This window comes from Bactrocera dorsalis, chromosome 1 (genome assembly GCF_023373825.1).
Source record: "Bactrocera dorsalis isolate Fly_Bdor chromosome 1, ASM2337382v1, whole genome shotgun sequence".
Classification (NCBI taxonomy): domain Eukaryota; kingdom Metazoa; phylum Arthropoda; class Insecta; order Diptera; family Tephritidae; genus Bactrocera; species Bactrocera dorsalis.
This window is the reverse complement of record NC_064303.1, coordinates 32,038,084-32,058,621: the sequence shown is the minus strand read 5'-3', so window position 1 is coordinate 32,058,621 and position 20,538 is coordinate 32,038,084. Positions and strand designations below refer to the sequence as shown.

Here is a 20,538-nt window from a genome sequence, read left to right as displayed (position 1 = left end):
GATTTCTCCTCATATATTTGCTTTAGCCTCTTCTGCTTCTGCAGCGTCTTCGTCGTCAATTTCTTAACCTTCAGCAGGCAGATTTTTATTGCTATTGCCACGATAAAGTCGTTATACCACCGACCGTTTGGTCGCCAGTTGCTGGCGCGTTTTATTTGCTGTTCTTGTTGTGTTATTTTTCAATCAACCTCAATTCTTGGTGCTGTGTTAATTTGATTAGATTCTTCATGCTGCTTCTTGGCTTGATTTCATTTGGCGTTAAGTCGCAAGTTTTTTTTTTTGTTTTGCATAAATAAAATCGTTTTGTGGTTATGTGAAAAAAACATTGGTTTTAATTTGTGAAGTCAAAGAGTAGCACAGCTCGTAACACGACGGGGTTGCTCATTGTGACTCAACTCTATTGTGGTCAAGAAATTGATACATACATATATTTGCCAAATCATAAACTTTAAATTGAGACACTTAGTTGGATTTCGACGAGGTTCCAGACCGTTCAACTGTCGCTTTTAGGAGTTGCGACAATATTACATCCCACAGGGGTATTGGAACAGGTTGACTATCTACCCACCCGTACTTGGACGTTGTAACGGGTGATTCAAGTAGAGGTACTTTTTGCAATACCCTTTTTTTAACAGATCGCGCGTGAGTCGTGTCAAGCTGTCGTTTTATTTTTGTTCAGTATTGTTTGACATTTTATCATGGAAAGATTTGAAACCGTTGTCGTTTATAAATCGTTCAACCTTATTAAGAAAATTCACGTTCTGCAAAGAATGTGTTGCGCGCGCTTCACTCAACTTATGGTCAAGGTAATCGGCCTACTGACCTTACTATTGGCAAAACCATCACCCATCTTAAAACCCAGCATCATTATGGCCAGCACGCAGTGAAGAAGATATAGCAGCCGTAGCTGAGAGTGTTCACGAAGACCGTGAAGAGTCGATTCGGCGCCGTTCGCAGCCACTCGGACTGACGCATGGAACGACTTGGCTCATTTTACGTCGAGATTTTAAATTGAGAGCGTACAACAGCCGGTCGACCTTCCCAAGCGACATGGGTTCGCTCTATGGGCTCTTAAAAAGTTCCAAGAAGATCCGACGAGCCAAGCTTTGTTCAGCGATAAGCAAAATTGCCGCAGTTGGGACGAAGAACACTTCGGTGAGCAGTTAATTTCACGTTTTGGGACGGTCGATGGGACACCAAGATCTTGTTATGTCCCACCGTTAGACTTTTTTTCTGTGGGGATATGTAAAGTCTAAAGTCTATGTGGACTTTCCATTCAGGCATTGGAGCAAAAAATTGCAACACCATAGTTCTAGGAATAACAAAAATATATATATTTCGAAACATAACTACATATAAAAGTGGGTGACATAGGAGAATGCCAAACGAAAACGGTTTTGGTCGAATAGTGTTGAGCCGCTAACCAGGCCAGTATTGATGGTCAGGAAGATTTTGGCAGGCAGGGATTCATCTGACTCTTTCTGATGACCTGTACTGTTAACAATAGACCGCCTGTAGAAAGCAATCTCACTGAGGTGGCCAACTTTGGCCAATAGAATAGGAATAAGGACAAAGATTGATAGGAACTCAACAAAAGCTCCGGGAGCTTGATTGGTACGTTATGCATTCATGTTATTGTACGAACATGGCAACAAGTGATTAAAATTAGCTGAAAAAATTGGCCTAAGGAAAACTTGTGAAAATCAGTCGTCTCGCCTTTTTCTTCTTTTAACTAGATCGCGTTTATATGTTTATATAAACGAGCTCGGTCGATTTAGCCATTTCCATCTGTCTGTATGAATATACACAAACTAGTCTCTTGCTTTTGACATATCGAGTTGAAAATTTGCACACGTCCCGTCGATAATATACCGCCGCCCACTATAGCATATAGCCTGTTCCCACAACAGTCCGGTCAATGTAACCAGAACGGACCCGGATTTTTATCTGGCCAAAGACTGTCAAGTCCTACAACAACAACATAACATACAGCCCACTTCTTCCTAACCTCATTTCAAAGTGAAACAAGACATGGATACTTATATAAATAAGTTAATGGCAAATAATAAATGAAGAAAACTTGACAGAAATGCATTTGGTGAGACATTTAACGACTTGATATTTTGCTGATAATAAAATGAAATTTCATTGTACAAGGCATGACTCAAAACAGCCAACTGCTGCGGTTAACAGATACCGGAAATTACTGCAAAAATCTTACAAAAAAGTAAAAGAAAATAAATTCAAAAATAAAATCAAAACAAAAGTGAGCAGAGTGCACTGAGAGTGCAAAAGTGTATTTAATGTTCAAATTAAAAAAAATAATAAGAATTAAAAAAACATAAAAAAAACAATATTTAATAAAAATAAAATGTATTGGTCGTCCCAAGCTTTCTTTTTGTATTAGTATTTTTATGACAGTATATACATACATACATACATATGTACATATGTACATATGTTTCATTCCCGGTTGATATTTGTACTTTTTATTTTTATTCTTCTCATTTTTTGGCTTTGAGAAATAATAATAAAAACTGTGACCCAAATCTGCAGAGCAAGGTGGCCAAGCGGTTAACGCCATTGAAACACCACTAGCGCACGAGGAGTGGAGTTGTCGTGTGTATTTATTTTTGTTTTTGTTTTCGCTGTCATTTCACCGCTACTCTACACACCTATTTTGTTTAATTTCATTTTGCTTCGTGCTTTTTACCTTTTTGCTTTTGTTTTGGTATTGTATTCTGTCGCTGCAATTTTATTCGGTTTCTGCGGTGAAGTTTTTATGTGCGATGCGCTTGCTTGCGCTTTACCTACTTGTGCTTTTTATGGATTTTTCATTTTTATTTCATTTTTTACTTTTTATTGTTTTTTTGTACACCTTTTGTTACCCTTCATTAATTTAACAATGTTTAACGCTGAACTCTTGCAAATTGAGGTTTATGAGTTTTAAGCTGTTGCATCGCATAGTTGTTGTTGTTTCGCTTCTTATTATGCCCTTGTTGTTGTTGTTGTTGTTTCTCTTTTTTATTATGCTTTTGTCCTGACAGCCACTATTGAAGGTTAAAGTGCGACAGTTAATTGGTAGACAACTATCACCGTTAAATATTTAATGTACCGCTGAAGAAATGCTAAAAAGTCTGTAGTGAAAAGTTGCAAATTCGAACGATGCAAGTATGACATATGTATACATACATATAAATTGAAATTTATCGGTTTTCGGGGTGGAAATTGTTTCCGAGGTGATATTTTTTAGTTAAGCTATTTATGCCATATAGATTTTAACTAACCGCGAATTAAGTTTATTTTTTTTTATTTTACTCAGATAACGAGACTTTTTTCGGACCAAGATACACACAGACGGCTTAACTATATAATGTATTAAAAATTCTACAGGACAGTGACAGCTTATGTTTCGTAAACATTTTGACAGATTTTGAAACAGAGAACCATTGAGAGGCGAGTTTGCTTGAAAAATACTGCTAAAAGTAGCATTTCGGACTGCACCGAGCGTTAAAGAACTCTAGCTCAAAGGATTTTTAACCCAAAAGTCTTCGGTACAAATTGACAAATTCGAGCTTACATTCCAACATTCCAACGCTTTGAGTCCGATAGAAAGTCAAAATAAAGTGAAAATTATAAAAAAGCGTATATTTGAACCAAAAAAATATAGTTTATCACAAATTAGTTATGTGAAGGAAAGAAATTTTAGAAGATAAAAATAAAAGCTAAAAACTTGGTTATTTCAATTTTCCACATAAATTTTGAGGTTATGTGGAAATAAAGTTGGCACGAATATTTTAAATATGTATGTATATATTCTCTTTCTTGTTTAATTTGGTATTATTTTTCAAAAATTATTGACCATATTCTATATCTATAACGTTATTTGGTATTTTAATTGTAAAGAAAAACAAATGTCGCAATAAACAAATTTTTAATATAAATCCCAGTTCCACTGCAACGCATTAGTTCATCCATACATACATATTTCCATATGTAAGTATGTAAGTTTGCATACAATAGAGCCCTTCCAAGAATTAAGCACACTTCACGCTGCGCTTAGCAACCTTCAAAATATCAACATGCAACAAAAAAGAACACAAACACTCAACCGTGACTTCATTACAGTTAGCCTGAATATTAAAAATTTACACAAAAACTTTAATTAACGCTACAATTTTACTAGGAAAACCGTAAAAAATGCTAAACCGAAAAAACAAAAACAAAATAGAACACAAATTGTTAACACACACAGTCAGTTCCAATGGCTGATTTAAATTTTAACAACCAACAGGATTTCAAGTGTTTTTTCTCACTCCCCACCATACGTAACCTGTGCCATAAAACTCGTGGCAACGTTGCAACAGCGTTGCACCTTTAATGTTTTTTATTGTTGTCATTACAGTTGTTGTATGCAGGCATTGCATATTGCTTGCATGCTTCAACCATAAACACACACGCACACACTTGCTCAAACAATGCATGTGTGCGTGTTCTCGTATTTTATTTTGTTTTTGTAGCTGTGTTGCTTACCTTTGTAGAGTTTATTGACATTTGCAATGCTTCGCTTTACATTTTTTCCAATCGTCCAACGCTTTGCTACGTACTTCTCTGCTTTACACACGCTACACACAACGCTGCAGCAAACACGCTGCTCTCGTTGCTCTCTACAACTGCCTACGCTGAAGCTAATATAGTTGCGTATACAAGCTCTCTCTTTTGCTCTCACTTGCAATTGCACATACGTGGGTTCGCTGTAGCTGCTGCTGCGACATTTTGTGCTGTTCTAACATACACTAGTGTGCGTTGAATTGTTTGTTATTACACATTTGTTTAATTATTTTTTTATAAAGAATGCGTTAAATATATTACGGGAATATCACTGCACATTAATTGGTAGTATATTGCCGAAATTTTTGATATTTCACTATATAAATGCTTGCTTGTGCGTCTGCTGTGCGAATACTGTCGTTATTTCTTATTGGAATCACTCACTCACTCTCCGCTAAAAACACATAATACGCAACGTTACTTTCCACTTTTTAGTGCACACTATAGCGATCTCACTTGCACACATGCCCGACCAGGTAAAGTGGCACTGATTTGCTTTTGCTACTATAACACTTCGTTATTGTTGCTATTGTTGTTTCGTACAAAACTTGGCGCTTGGCGGATGACACTTGATTTTTTGTTTACACTGCATTGAGTGGGCACAATGAAATATGAAATAAAGAACAAACAACTATACATTTGTATACGATTGTTGGACACATGAATGTATCGGTCGCTCTGGTTCTTCACTTCTTTGCTTTCCACTGTTCTTAATACTTGTTTTTTTGTTTAGATATGTTCTCCAGCGCAGTATTGGAAGGGGAAGGGATGTATACAGCAATAAAAGCAGAATATTTTAAATAACCTTCAACTACTTTTTTATTTTTGCTTTTTCGCCGCACGTTGACTGCTCGCTGCTAGCGCACTTCTTGTATTTTTTTTACTTCACTCAGCGCTACGCGTAGATTTCACCACCACTACCACCTAACAACACCTATTCAAGACTTTTTTTTGCTTCTGCTTGGATTGTGTGTTTTCTTATTGTTGTTGCTGCTGTGTAGGCAGAATTTCGTGTTGGCTCATTCCCGAGGGAATAATTGCACACTAATCTATCAACTTCGTAATAAATAGTTAAAAATTCCATTAGTTATCTTTTTTGCGCTATATGTATATACTAGCACATTAACTTTGATTCAGCCACACACTTATTAATAATTTATTAATATGTCGTATATTTTGAATCAAACATGTAGATATATTTCACTATTAGCACACCTGATATTGCTTGCACATACATACATTCGTACGCTTTTATGTAAATTTTTTGCAAGACTTCCTCTTTTTAATTTTTCAGTGAGAAGTGGCACACACGCTCATTTTGTTGTTGCGAAGTATATTTAACAAACAATAATTTCAGCTGGTGCAACGCAATCGACGTCGACTGCAATTGCTTATGCTGCTTGCTTGTATACCAACCACCGACTGCTGCTGCACGGCCAACGTAGAACTCGTAATAATTCACTAATTTTTGTTTTCATTACATTTTACAATTACAACAAAATCGCGCACATTTTCATTCAACCATAAACTTGTAAATTTGTATACAAGTTTATTATCTGCTATTTGCGAATTCATACAAAATGCATTTCATTTATTATTACAGCGAATGTGTGTAATAAAAAGAAGCAATTACTCAAAGAAGTATTGTAATTTTCGCAATTTGCACGCAATAAATTCTTTGCTTTTCTGATTTATAAAAAATCCACTTGCAGAAAACACCGCCAACGCAAAAACACAGTTAACCGACATATACCAAACAACCTCTTTCAGCTGTCACAAAAACAACACTGACAACACCGACAACACTGAACGCTAAGCAAAATTAAATACCAACAGCACAGTGTTGTATGCGGCAGGTAGTTTTGTACAATACGCTATGTGGAACCTATTCGATGGCCACAGGTGGCGTGTATACAGGAATAACTTTTTTTATTTAAGAGATGAATGTATGTATTTATATAGGTCATATTTAATGTTAAACAATTTAAGAATAACTTTGTTTTGCCGAAATATGCTGTAAATAACTACTTACGCACTCATGTATTAACATGTACAATTTAGCAACGACATGAACCAACGATTATTTTCCAACTGGAAAAAATATAATAAATAAAGACAGAATGAGAAGGGTTACCACCGCAAATCTGTTTAATTAAATTACAAATTATGAATGTAAACTTAAATTAAATGCAAAAAATATACAAAAAAAAATTTACAATTAATTTTTAGCTGATTTATAAATGTTCAGGTTTTGAGAAGTGTTGATTAATAATTATTTTTTTATTGCTCACACATCATAGAAAAAAAAACAAGAAAAAAAATTCTGGCTTTACAACCCTATGCGAACAGCTGGGTATTATTTCTCCAATTGGAAAACAACCCACAACAAAAGTACCAACTACAACAAGTGGAGACCTTTTCGTTTAATTGAATTTCTACAGCTGGTTTATTTGCTAACTGGTGCTGGAACTCACAGGTGGAAATTCTTAATTAAATTTAATTTTTATAGAAATTTGTGTAATTATATTAAATAATAGTAGTGAGTTGAAAAATGGTGCAAATACAATAATAAATGTTGGTATACAATTTATAAAGGCAAGCAAGAGATGCAACAAAGTAATTAGTGTACGTTCAGTGCATCGTAAGCTGTCGTGAGCAGTCAGGTGGAACACCAGCAACAACAAATTAGTTATAATTGGAAACTACTTGTTCGTTAGTGCATTTATGTAAAGTATTACAACGGTTTTAGAAAAACCAAAAAAAAAATATCAAACGACAACCAGTGCTAACTACACATAACCAGTGATTTAACGCAATCGTTGTAACAACAGATAATATTACAAAGCTAGCACAATGACGAATATGCGTCCACCAAACAAAACCATACTCCTGAAAGTTGTCATACTGGGGGATGGTGGCGTAGGCAAATCCTGTCTGATGAATCGCTTTGTTTCGAATCGTTACGACGAAAACAACTTTCACACAATTGGCGTTGAGTTCATGAATAAAAACATCGATGTGGATGGCGAGAAATACACATTACAGGTAAGTGGAGCAAATGTCATACAATGCATGAAGGATGTCAAACAAGTTGGGAAAAAAGCTTGGTTGGGAATTAAAAAACTAGAACGAGTATGATTTTTGTTTTGCTTTTTATTTATTTAAAATTATGTGTGAAATACTAAAAGAGCATACACCGCATTCAACAGGAAGTCCTATGGCATTGAGCGACAAATGAAAGTCAGAGGCCTATTTATGCCGCTACTTTTTGAAATGTATACCGACTACATACCGTATATGTGTATTTATGGATGAATGAGTATAAGTGTCTTCAGTCAACTAATGGGGTGGGAGGATCGGCAAAAATAATATGCATATGAATGAGTGTTTATAGCGAAATATGTATTGTAACTTTTGCTTAGACAAAATTATTGTTTCTGTTTTTCGTAGTAATATACGCTAATATGAGTGTATTCATACACATGTGTATATTTTTCACTGTTAGCAAGAGTTTTGTAAACAAAGATCTACCTTTGTTTATACAATTTGAATTTAAGATAAAGTAGTAAGAAGAAGATATGTATACAATCAACATGATAATTACACAAATTTTCAAGTGTTATAAACAGTATATTCTCGTTTCTGCGATTTAACAGTTATGAGACTTACATATAAAAGTGTATGTATGTGGTTAGTTATCAGCCGTTTTAAATTATACTTATGGATGTTGCTCTCAACAATGCATTTTGTTTTTCACATTTATTTGCTACATGTATACTAGGTGTGCTAAGTTTTTGCGTTGAGAAAATGGCAATTGAACGCTTTCTGTTTGTCACGTGGTTTAATAGTTGCATAATTATATAATTTATAATACATACATACATATACCGGCTTTTAAATATTAAAGCGTATAAAAACTAATTAATTAGTATTTGGTGTAGTGATTTTTTGCTTTCATTCTATGTAATGGCTTTTCCTCTATTTGTTCTTATATATTTGCCATTCAAACTGATCTATCAAAATCAAGTTCTCGTATGGAAAACTATTTGCGTGACAATATAACTTTTTGAAATTTGGCATACATTATTGTCCTAGGCAGCTCTACATTCCCCTAATATACTGTTCAGATCAGACCACTATAGCGTATACAAATGTATGCATCCGTCATACAAACTGACCGATCAAAATTAAGATAACAACTAGTATATATTTGTAAAACATTTTATGTAAAAGTTAACTTTTTTAATGTTGTCATATATTTTTGTTTTACTTTTCCTTATCTGTCACAATATTTGACCTTAAAAACTTCGCGATAAAAGTATGACGTTTCTGATGTTAATTATAACCCATTGTATCAATGCGCACCTTAAATATAGCATACATATACATACATATATACATGCATATGTATGTATGTACATATGTATGTATGTATGTTGGCATGTATGAAAAAATTAATACTACTGTTGTCGGTTTTCACCGCTTGCCGTTGAACTTAGGTTTCGCTTGTCGCTACTGATAGCATTATCAGCTCATTAAGTTGCCTTCTTCCCGACAGATTATCGTCAAAATCTTCTGCGTTTTAATAAATACATACATATATTATTGACTTAGAGATGAGAAAAGTGTAGCAGTGTTATTAGAGGGAAGCTGCCGAGTTGGCGGTCGTTGGTCAGCTTCCCCAGACCCTACTGCGGACTGTGGGGACTGTGAAAAGTTTTTATTTTAGAGTGATGAGTATATGTACTAAAACTTCTTTTTAGAACATATACTTTATTTACGGGCTTTATTTTATTTTTGTCTTATTAAATTCTTTACCTAAATTCTCAAGTTAATCGGCGTAATAGATACGGGCATACTGCCTGGAAAAGTTATGCGCTCGAAGAATAGAATAGAAATTAATTGAAATTTTCACATGATAAATTCCAGGAACTTGTTGGGCGCAATGAATGTAATTTGATCCCTGTCCTCGTACATAGATGGATCAAAGGGTTTTGACTCTCCTTCAACAAATTTCTGAACAATCTTGAATCAGGTGTTTTATAGCTTCCAGTTCCATGTCGCAAAACCGTTTGTTTGCATTAGGGGCCACACCTACTTATGTTGGACAGATGTTTATTGAGCCTGCAGTGCCCAGTATAGAGCGCAACGAAGAGGCGGAATTTGTTTCGTGGGCGGTGTATAATATATTTTTGTTAGGTTGGAAAAAAGCAAATTTTACACGTGACAATGTGAAGGGAATAGGGATAGGGATAGTTTTACGTCAAATATAGTTTAAAATTTCTCGTCATAAAAACTTAACTATAAGGGAATGAATTATTTTCAATAACAGCAATTTTTCTTAAAGCGACTGAGACTCAATTAAGTTAAATCACCAGGAACAAACACGCTACAAATATGATCAATGATTAGCTAAGCTTCTATTCCTATTGTTGTTGTGGCATACTATATATTACAAAGAACAGTTTTGTTGTTGATGCTAGCGTGACAGCCCGATCGTAATTCTAAGGCTGTTCCGGCTATGTTAATCCGATTGAATTGGAAATAGAGCTTCTACTTCCAATTGTGATGTGATCGTCAATGCTACAACTTGTTTCGGAATCACGATATCAAGATACATGTGTATATCTTTCACAATGTCTTTTAATCTGGCAAGGTCGAAGAATTTAAAATTAGTTGTTATTGAAAAATCAAAACGTGCATGGGTCTAAAAATTTTTTGTGCGATTTCGAACTACAGCCAATGGACCAAGCAGTAAGTGCGCAAGACTTGTTTGGGGGAAAAGTCAAAAATCAAGTCTTGTTGTAGCCGCAGAGCTCTGCCGAGGCGACAGTCCTTGGCCGGATAAAAATCCGGGTCCATTCCGGTTACTGTCGTGGGAATGGTAAAATCAAGTGTCATCGAAATCACTTAGCGGTAGGTCCAGTAAATCAGGAGTAGGAGGTTAGTGTCATACTTGAACTGCTCTTCTTACGCAGAACACAAGTATTGTATTTTCGATGTATTCTGGATAAGTAGGAGTTTATCAATTTCCGAAAGTATCGAAAATCTAAAGCCTACTTGGGGGAAAGTAACATGTTAGTAGTCATTGAAGTCACTTAACGGAAAGGCGAGAAAACGAACTGTTACTGCGAGTTCGGGTCAAAGGGAGAAAAGAGTTATGTGAGTTGGTTTCATGTGTTGCATGCAAATAGGTGTTTAGTGTCGTGCTGGGACTCATTGCATGCAAGACATTAATTAATTATGTCAGGGTCTAATTTGGATAAGTAGAAGTTTAACCTGCTACAATAACCAGAACGCTTCGGCCACTCTCGTTTAACGCGACCATTCATGTTTACGGTATCCGATGTGTGGTGAGTCTACTCCAAAGGCGCCTTTCCTGGACGGAAATATTTCTCAGGAAACCTTCCAACAGTAACCAAAAGTGTCTAGGCCTCACTATGGACGGGTTCGACGGGAGACATCAAGCGACGACCAGAGATAGTCCGTAGTGTGCTGTATCTTCTTATCCATTTGTGTCGTTCTGTTCCATCCAGGAGACCATATTGAGGGTGCGTATTTGATGGCATACAACGCTACAGAATACAAATTTGACTGAATTTTTACAGAAAAACACAACCTTTTCAAACAACTCTACATATATTCTGATAAAAAAGCACCCGAAAATTGTAATCCCCGGATAAATGATATTACAAAAAACTGTATTTTGCTAAATTGGTAGGACTGTCCTTAATTACTATGTGAAATATGCGCGCGATCTGACAACCAGTTTGTTTACAGCAGCTGCTTAGGTCGGTGCACCTCAGTAGTGCGTTAGGATCGTTACAGTGGATACAAATATCGACCAAAGAATTTGAGAGAGAATGAGAGAAAAGAGAGCTCGACATCTCTCACGAGTCCGTTCGAATGATTTTGGTGAATATTTTGGGTATGAAAAACGTTTTTACTTGAATCGTTCCGATAAAGCTGAATTTTTTTTAAAAAGAGTTAACAGTCATCGGAATGGAGGGAAAAAAACGATCCGAAATCAAAAAACGCCAAAGCCGCACAAAAATCAAGGCGTTGCACATTGTGTTTTTCGATGTTCGTGATTTGGTGCATCATGAATTTGTTCCGGAGAGACAGATGAACAACAAGGAGTTCTATTTGACCGTATTGAGGCGTTTGCATGAGAATATCCGTCGAAAACGGCCGGAATTTTGGAAGAACAATTCAAGGACTTTAGACGATGATAATGCACCAGCATCGAGCCACGATTGTGACCGAATTTTAAACTAAAAACGCAATGAATACCATCGATCAACCACCGCATTCACCAAATTGTCGCTTCGTGGAATCCGTTTTCAGTCGATCTAAGAGATAAAACGAAATTCGCCAAAGTGTATTACATCTGGTAGGGATTACTTTGAAGACAAGAAAATAAATATTGATGAATAATTAAATATTTTGCCTTTATTTACAATTTCCGTGTACTTTTATGTCACAATGTTTAGGAATTTGCGAACTCATCAATCAGAGCTGCAACTATTAATATGCAATAAAATTGACACTCACTTGTCGCATTGGTTGTTAATCATTTTTACGTGCTTCATTCCCTGGGAAATTTAATAGTTGTATGTACGAGTGTATACTAGAAAACCAACAAAGCACTGAAAAACAGATCGACACGTTAGTTCGTCGTGCCGTTGCCTTTTATGTTTTATATGCTTAATTATTCACCATATCCGATCAGCAAATGTCGACGATCTAGCTTACAATACCGGCATCAAATTCTATATACGATAAAAATGTATATAGTATATATTGCAAATGCACATTGCTTGTACATACATACATACATATATTTCTGTAAAGCGATTAGTTACATTTAATTATTGCCGGCAATTTTCGTTTTTATTTATACACAAAAGTTGTCATGCCTTTGCAATTTCGATTACAAAATCGTTTCTTAATTACTATGAACGATTTTATTGTTTAATGGGTACATTCATACAGAATTGAGTCCCTAATTATTGAATCATGAATTGCCTATAATAAATATAATTATTCCACTGTGCTTATAGCACTTTTTTGTTGTTTACAACGAGCGTTGATATAACTAATGTTTAAAAAAAAACTATCGCTGACAACTATAAGATGTATTAAAAGTTAACAAGTAAGGTAGAACTAAATTCAGGTATAACCGAACATTCCATGCAAATACTTCCATGCAACTTGCAAAGATTAAAGCTAGGAAAGTACCTTCAGGTACAAAAGGGTTGTTAATTTTATGAATTATACATTTTTACATTCTAAGCACAAAAAATAAGCTCCCAACGGGATATTCGAAAATCCTGATGTTAGTTATATAGGAGCTACGAATGGTGGACAGGCGTACGGAAATCCACGGAAGCCAATGTAAAGGGTTCAGGTGCTCGCTGCGCAGTGCATAACGGGTGCTTTGAGAACAACTCCAATGGCGACTCTTGAACTGGTACTAAACCTGGCACCTACATACCTCTTCGCTGAAAACTGAACAACAAAATCGGCGAGACGACTATTAGCTTTAGGAGAATTTACAAGTAGTTAGAAACTTCGCCCATAGCTCAGTGGGTAATAGCAGTTGGGCAACTATATCACCCCACTTTTCAACTGGGAAAGAAGGTTCAAAGTAAACCTAGCAAAAGATGCCTGCCGTAAAGGTATGTTAGCTACGCGCAACACTCTAAACATCTATACGAATGGCTCGAAAAGGAACGATTGAGTTGGTGCTGGAATATACAGTCCAGAGTAGCATACTTTAAAGTCGCGGTCTTTGCTATTGCGAAAGCCGCATAGCTGGCCTCTAATGCACCTGCAGCCAAATCCAGAGTCAACATCTACGTAGACAGCCAAGGGCAATCAGGGCGTTAACCTCGTATCGCAAATCGTCCAGAAGTGTTTTGGGTGCCTACCAGTAGAAAGTGTTGCCAGAAGTCAGCAACTTCGCTTCTACTGGGTGCCAGACCACAAGGTCTCATATAGTGAACGAGATTGCCAAGAACGTGTGCGGCTAATATGCGAAAACGTGATCAACATTGGGAAAACCAAGCATGCCTATATGACGAACTTGACAGAAGCATGGTAAAAAAAATCAAAACCCGATAGAACGAGCTACCAGGGTGCAGTTCTTAATGGCACTCGATAGAAAGGACTGTAGGAACATGATCGTGATACTAACTGATCACTGTCTGGTGGCAATACACCCCCGCAGAATGGGGCTGACAGATCTAGAAGACAGCAGAAAATATCTAGAGCAAGGTACTAGGGAAACAATGGAACATCTCTTGTGCACTTGTTTCTTCGCCTTGGTAAGACTACGCTCTAAGCATCTGGAGACCCCACAGTATGATATACTGGAAGAGGTATCGATAAGGAGGCTACAAAGTCTGTTGAAATTCGCTTCAACCGCAGTCATCCTAAACGATGACTACTCTTGGACTTAGCAAGTGAACTCCATCTGATATCGCAAAAGACCAAAACTGGTCTATGCGTGGCTTGTTGGCCTACTAGTTTAACCTACATATATCTATCTCGATTATTTTTAGGTCATACATACAACCGTTAGGTGAACAAAATTAGTAAACTCTATAGCAACATGTTGCCACAGCATAAACATATTAAATGGGGGATACCCTCGACTGATATACATACATACATAATTATATAATACAAGAATTTTAATTGTAGATAAGCATGCATAACAAGGCTGTGCACATAATTGTATCAGCAATTTCCCATTACTTTAGTTTTCCGTATAAAATTCATGCAATATGTAAATTACCGACAATTTACACCGTTACTATAGCATAGTTGTGGTGTTTATAACATATAAAATCATTCCTTTTGAGTCATACCTATACTTAGCTTCCTGATCATTTAAGGCTGTTCTCTCGTATGTGTGTTTTTTTGAGCCAATAGCCTTTTATGCAAACAGCCAGTTCTGGCTCTAAGATCTAGATATCCGAATAGGAAGAACATAGCCTCAGTGTTGCCTTGCAAGATTCTTGAATTCAGAAAGCTAAGGCGATTGAAAATTTTGTATACCAGATTGTATTAAAAACAATAGGAAAAATAGAGTAATGATCATTGGTCGTTATTTTACATAAATCGATCAGGTCTGACCGACTTGGACTGTCTGTACGAGGGCTGCTATATATATTTCTGGCGTAATAATGAAAATAGGAATATTTTCAAAATATTCTCCATTAAGATTTATACACTTGCATGCGCTCAAACCAATTTTCGAAGCACTTTTTCTACTCCGATTGAGACACCTCCAAAACGTGGTTTTTGAATGCTTCAACAGCATCTTCTGGCGACGAAAATCGTTGGCCACGCATTATTTTCTTGATGTGTGGGAATAAAAGGAAGTCATTGGATGCCAAGTCAGAGCTGTACGGTGGATGACCCATCAATTTGACGTTTTGGCCGGTCAAAAAGGGCGCTGGTTTGAGCCGATGTGTGAGAGCTCGCATTGTCATGGTGCACAATCATTCGTTTTCTCTTGTTCGTTTTTCGAATTTCTCCGAAGACTTCAGGCGAAACAAATGGTGGTATACCACTCAGAATTGACCGTCCTACGTTGCTCAAGCGGAATAGTCGCCACATGACCAGTTTTGCCGAAGAAACAGACGACCATTTGCTTCGAAGTGCTTCTTCCACGAACAACTTTCGTTGGATTTGGCTCGTCTTGGAAGACCCACACGGTCGATTGCTGTTTTGTTTCGGGCTCATACGCATAGATCCATGATTCGTCACCTGTGACGATCTTATAAACGTCTTTTGAAGCACCGCAATCGTATTTTTTCAGCATTTCTTTACACCAATCCACACGAGCCTTTTTTTGAGCGATTGTCAAATTGGCCGGGATCCAACGAGAACAAACCTTTTTACGGCCAGGTGTTCATGCAATATCGAATGTATGCTGGTGGGAGAAATGCATAGGCATGCCTCTATCTGAAGGTATGTTACATGACGGTCTTGCATTATCAGTTCACGTACGGCATCGATGTTTTCTGGCACAACGGCTGTTTTTGGACGACCTTCACGGAATTCGTCTTTGAGCGAGCGTCGGCCACGATTGAATTCGTTGTAACAGTTTTTCACAGTGCTATAGGATGGTGCTTCATAGCCATACAAAGATTTTAGTTCATCGATGCACTCTTGTCGTGATAATCCACGTCGAAAGCTGTGAAAAATGGTCACACGAAAATATTCACGAGTTAATTGCATTTTTTGGCCGAGATGAATTTTTTAATTCCCTGTAATAAAACAATTCACGATTAAATGACAAAACGTTCTGAGTGATGTTATCCTAAAAAATGTCAAACTTTCCAATGGAAATTTTAGGTCAGTTTCGGTTATTCGTAGGAACCAAATAGAGTAATGATCATTGGTCGTTATTCGGCATAAATCGATCAGGTCTGACCGACTTGGACTGTCTGCAACATTTATTTTAATGAAACTTTTCAATATTTTGTTTTTTCGAATTGTTGTTAATTTCAAAGAATACTACCGATCTGACAGTCCTTGATAGGAGAAAAATCCGAACTCGTCTAATTACTGAACCCAGACTATTTTGTCAAGGGTATTTTATCAGTTAAGGAACATAATGTCTAAATATCGAAATAATTCCTGTTATGAAGTCATAGATACCAAACCAGCGCCTGTACGACACTTTTATGTACATTTCTATATAAATAAATTCTCGATAATTGCGTGGAAGTCGGAATTCAAGTTAAAAAGTGGGGAGAGTAGTAGTGCTAGTAGAAAAATGTGATTGTTTCCAAAGTTCTTGATTGTGCAACGACCGGGCAAAGCGATGAGGTTGTTGTGGCAAATATCTAGATCTGGTTTGGAGGAAAGCTCAAAATTTAACTGTGTTTTGACGAGGCGAACAATGGGGGAAAGGATTCTTAGACGTGTTGGTTAGGATTCATTCAAAGAGGTAGTTATTATTATGCGGGAACTCTGCATGCTAGACATAGGTTTAGTATGTCAACGTCAGTCCTGTATCAGTAGGAGTTTAATCTATATACTATAAGTAAAGCTCCTCTGGTTCCAAGCGGCAATTTTTTCTATAGTTATAAGCCTCGGTTGAAATAGCCTTCAGTGTCTTCAACGAATTTTGGGATTTTCGGTTTCGGCTCATTTTTGGAACCCCATACCCTAGATTAGTCGACAGTTTCGATGGCGTATTCACGGCTCCTTACCAGCAATGATATGTAAATTTATAAAAATATATAAATTTTAACTCGTTAAATGTTTTCGACATTTCCAGCATATGCATTGCGCTGCGAAGTACTAAGAAGCTGCGGGTAAGAAGAGAAGTACGCTGCAATTATCTCCTCCTAGTGGTGGCGTTTTCTTTGCTCTCATACCAAGGAGAGATATATGGATGAGGAGGAGTCGCTTGAAAAGTTAGCCTTTTCGCAAATAGGACCAAGTCAGAAGGGAAGATACAGGGTTTGTCCGGAAAGTAATAGGACTGATTTTCTTCCGCCGTAACTGTACTTTGGAACGTTCGCGCACCCACTGGATTCAGTAGAAGGCGTTCCTGGCTAACGAACGAGTGGTTGGTCAGTTGTCTCCGAGCACCTGGAGAGTCAGGACAAACATTTTCGACCGACGTGTTTCTGTGAGTGGTACAATCCGAAAATGCAGCGTTCGTTAAAGTAGAGTTACGCGATTAAATTCTGTGTGAAACTCGGTAAATCTGTGACAGAGACGTTTGATATGATCAAGCAGGCTTACCCAGATGTTGCTTTAGCAAGAAGTGGTGTGTTTCGGTGGCACCAGGCCTTTTTGGAGGGCCGGAAAGAGGTCGCTGATGAAGACCGTACTGGAAAACCTTCGAAAAATACCGATAATGTGACTCGTGTGCGCAAAGTTTTGAATTCAGACCGTTGTTGGACTAAGTTGGATCTCCATTGTTATCTTGCGTTCTAGCAGTGAATCACTGGACTTTTCTATGCAATTGCGAGGTTTTTTGGCCTAGAGTAGAACGCAGGAGATCTAATGAACTAATTACCCTTAGCAAAGTTCATTTTGCGCAATCGTAGGAGTTCTTACTGGACATCGTCCAATATGCATTCTTGCGGTAAGGCTAAAAATCTTGTCGGACCCTACAAGTCGAAATTGCATAGAGAAAAATGACTTATTCCTCCATTGCTCAGCCTTTGCATGACCTATGTTGAAACATCTCGGCAGTCTTGCCTCAGCGTACCAGGACGCATAGCCGAAACTGACTGCCTTAAAAAACTTGTTATAGGCTCAAAGCGCATTTCCGATTTGTGAAGGTCTTTATGATCATATTGTAGGAGTTTTAGGTAACACAACGAACCACAGTTGTTAGCTCCGTTCCCACGACAGTCGAGACTAAATAACCGGAACCGAACCAGAGTTTTTACAGCCAAGGACTATAAACTCGGCACCATTCTTCGAAATTGATTGAGGAATGCCGCTTCAACAACAACATCGTTCTAAGTTGTTCAAGTGAGAGTGAGTTCTAAGGGTCGACCTCTAAGCCTAACACTAACCTTATCTTTCGCTACGTTAACAAATAAATGCTAAAGATACGCTTATTGCTATGGAGATCAAACTTCAAACAAAAAACGTTTCACTAATGTAGGAAAATTATTCAGTCCGAGTTAAATTTTATCTAATAATTATATATTCATGATGATTACGAAGTATGCTACTCGATACATTTTATTCTCAAGTTAAATATGATTAAGAAGTTATTTGGAAATTTCTTATGAATTAATTAATAGGTTATCTAATTGGTTAGCTATTGTGCAAATATTCGCTTACTTATAAATATATGTGCGCGTGTGAATGGAAAAAAGTGCAACGCGATTGAATGATTTCATTATAATTCCACTTTATTAAGCTTTAGCAGTAGATTCAATTAAACCCAAAGCACAGAAAACAAACCAGCAACTCATAAAAGTCATTTTTCAAAATTCAAAGAAAACTTATTTCATAATTTCAACAGATAATACAGAGAAAAGTTTACATTTAAACCCACTTTGATTGAATTTACGATTTTCGATACCGATTCTTTCATAAATAATATTTCTACACCTAATTTCTTCAAGATCTGGGACACCGCTGGCCAGGAGCGTTTCCGCGCGCTACGCACACCCTTCTATCGCGGCTCCGATGTGTGTATGTTGTGCTATGCCGTCGATGATCGCGACAGTTTTCGCGGACTGAAGCAATGGCGCAGTGAGTTCCTCAACTATGCCGATGTAAAGGCGGATAAGTTTCCCTTCATTGTTGTTGGCAATAAGGTAAGTAAATCGCATACATACATTTGACTTCAATAACAATACTCTCGTATGCAAATACAACAAACAGCTCGACATGGCCGCAAAGTATCGTCAGGTGAACTACGAAGAAGTGGAACAATGGTGCCAGGACAATGGCATTACCAGTCTAATTGAGACTTCCTCGAAAGCAGCCAGCAATGTCACAGACGCATTCGTATTGGCCGTACGCCAGTGGAAGCATATGGAGCGTGTTGCCGAAATCGAGTTGCGCCAACAGAGCGATACTATCGATCTAACACGTAGCATACGTTTGGCGCAAAATCGTTTCTGCTGCATTGGCGGTGGTGGCGGCAGTGGTGGCAGCACCACATCGGCCGAAGCTGAATTGGAGGATGAGTCGATGCGTAGCGACCGCAGTGGCAGTCGTCCGTCGCCGCTACGTTTCGTCAAACAGTCGAAAGCGGCTGCCAGGCAATCGCAAGCAACGAATTTTCAGCTGTAAATTTCAGTTTGTGGAATGTGAATTTGTCGCACACGCTCTTTCCTTTTTGTTTCCACTTTATGCTTTCATTTGGTAGAAGCCAAAATTATATAAGCGCGTGTTGTTGAAATTCCATTGGTTTGATGAAAGCCAAGTAAAAGCAAGTAAGACGTAAAACAATGTATCTGATAGACTACACCAAAGGCAGTTAAGCGTTTGTCGCGTGTTGATAGCGTGCGAATCGAGAAACGTTATTTAACTTCATGTGTAATTCTAAAAACTAATACGCGAAATGTAAACTAAATGTTAGTCATAAGCTAAATAAGTTTGAAAATTAAAGTAAAAAATGCTCAAATTGTTTATTGAACAATTTATAATTATTTAAAGCGAAGCAGATTACTCATACAACGTGGTGTACACCTGTGAAATTATTGCATTAACAACATATTTTTAGGTAAAATTCCAGATTCCAGTAAAATTTATAATAATTTAGTTTTATTGAGATATTTTGCATTGCAGCAGCCGCATTGAGTATTAACTAGATATTATATAATATAAAAATTATATATAATTAAAATTACTAAAATTCTTATTTAATTAAAATTTTAATTTTGCGTGATTTTTCTTTTATTGAAGAATGCCTAAAAGAATACAATTATAATTTTAAGTTATGTACAGGGTTGCAATATTTTCTTTTTAAAAAAGTTTGGTTAATAAATCGAAAATTTTGATTTTTTCCTAAAATCAGAATAAAAACTTTAAAATTTATATTTTAATCGTAAAATCGGAATTAAAATTATGGAAATTTATTCATTTAAACCGAACATCAGAATTAAAAACTGGAAATTTAATATAATCAATTCGAAAACCCGAATTAAAAATTGAAAATATAATTTTTAATCCCAAATTCGGAATTGGAAATATTTTTACCGCGAAAATCGGTATGCGGACCATTTTTTTTAATCCGAAAGTCGCAATTAAAAATTGGAAATTAATTTTTTTTGTATCCCAAACTCAGAATAAAAACTGATAAAATATTTTTTAATTTTGAAAATTGGGAAATCAATTAAAAATTTTTATTTTAATACAAGCTCGGAATTAAAATTATGATAATTTATTTATTTAAACCGAAAATCGGAATTAAAAATTGGA

General features: G+C 36.7%; 2 protein-coding genes across 3 annotated transcripts in view; one reads left to right on the top strand and one right to left on the bottom strand.

Annotated features, from left to right (window-relative positions):
- Positions 1-6,410, bottom strand: part of LOC105233072 (nuclear hormone receptor FTZ-F1 beta) — a 79,334-nt gene extending 72,924 nt beyond the window's left edge. For both annotated transcript variants that reach the window (XM_049451394.1, XM_049451397.1), the window contains exon 1: positions 4,534-6,410. The gene's annotated coding sequence lies outside the window, so the exon portion shown is untranslated. The remainder of the gene's footprint in view (positions 1-4,533) is intronic.
- A 625-nt stretch (positions 6,411-7,035) lies between these two features.
- Positions 7,036-19,716, top strand: LOC105223396 (ras-related protein Rab-9A). The gene is made up of 3 exons (XM_011201121.4): positions 7,036-7,656; positions 18,732-18,926; positions 18,994-19,716. The coding sequence occupies exons 1-3, from the start codon at positions 7,465-7,467 to the stop codon at positions 19,405-19,407; spliced, it is 801 nt and encodes a 266-aa protein (XP_011199423.2). The 5' UTR covers positions 7,036-7,464; the 3' UTR covers positions 19,408-19,716.
- Positions 19,717-20,538: the final 822 nt, after the last annotated feature.

Excerpts from the sequence above, each read along its gene's own strand:
- LOC105223396 (XM_011201121.4), top strand. The coding sequence starts at position 7,465 with ATGACGAATATGCGTCCACCAAACAAAACCATACTCCTGAAAGTTGTC. Across the intron at positions 7,657-18,731 it reads GCGAGAAATACACATTACAG|ATCTGGGACACCGCTGGCCA; the intron begins GTAAGTGGAGCA and ends AATTTCTTCAAG. Across the intron at positions 18,927-18,993 it reads TCATTGTTGTTGGCAATAAG|CTCGACATGGCCGCAAAGTA; the intron begins GTAAGTAAATCG and ends TACAACAAACAG.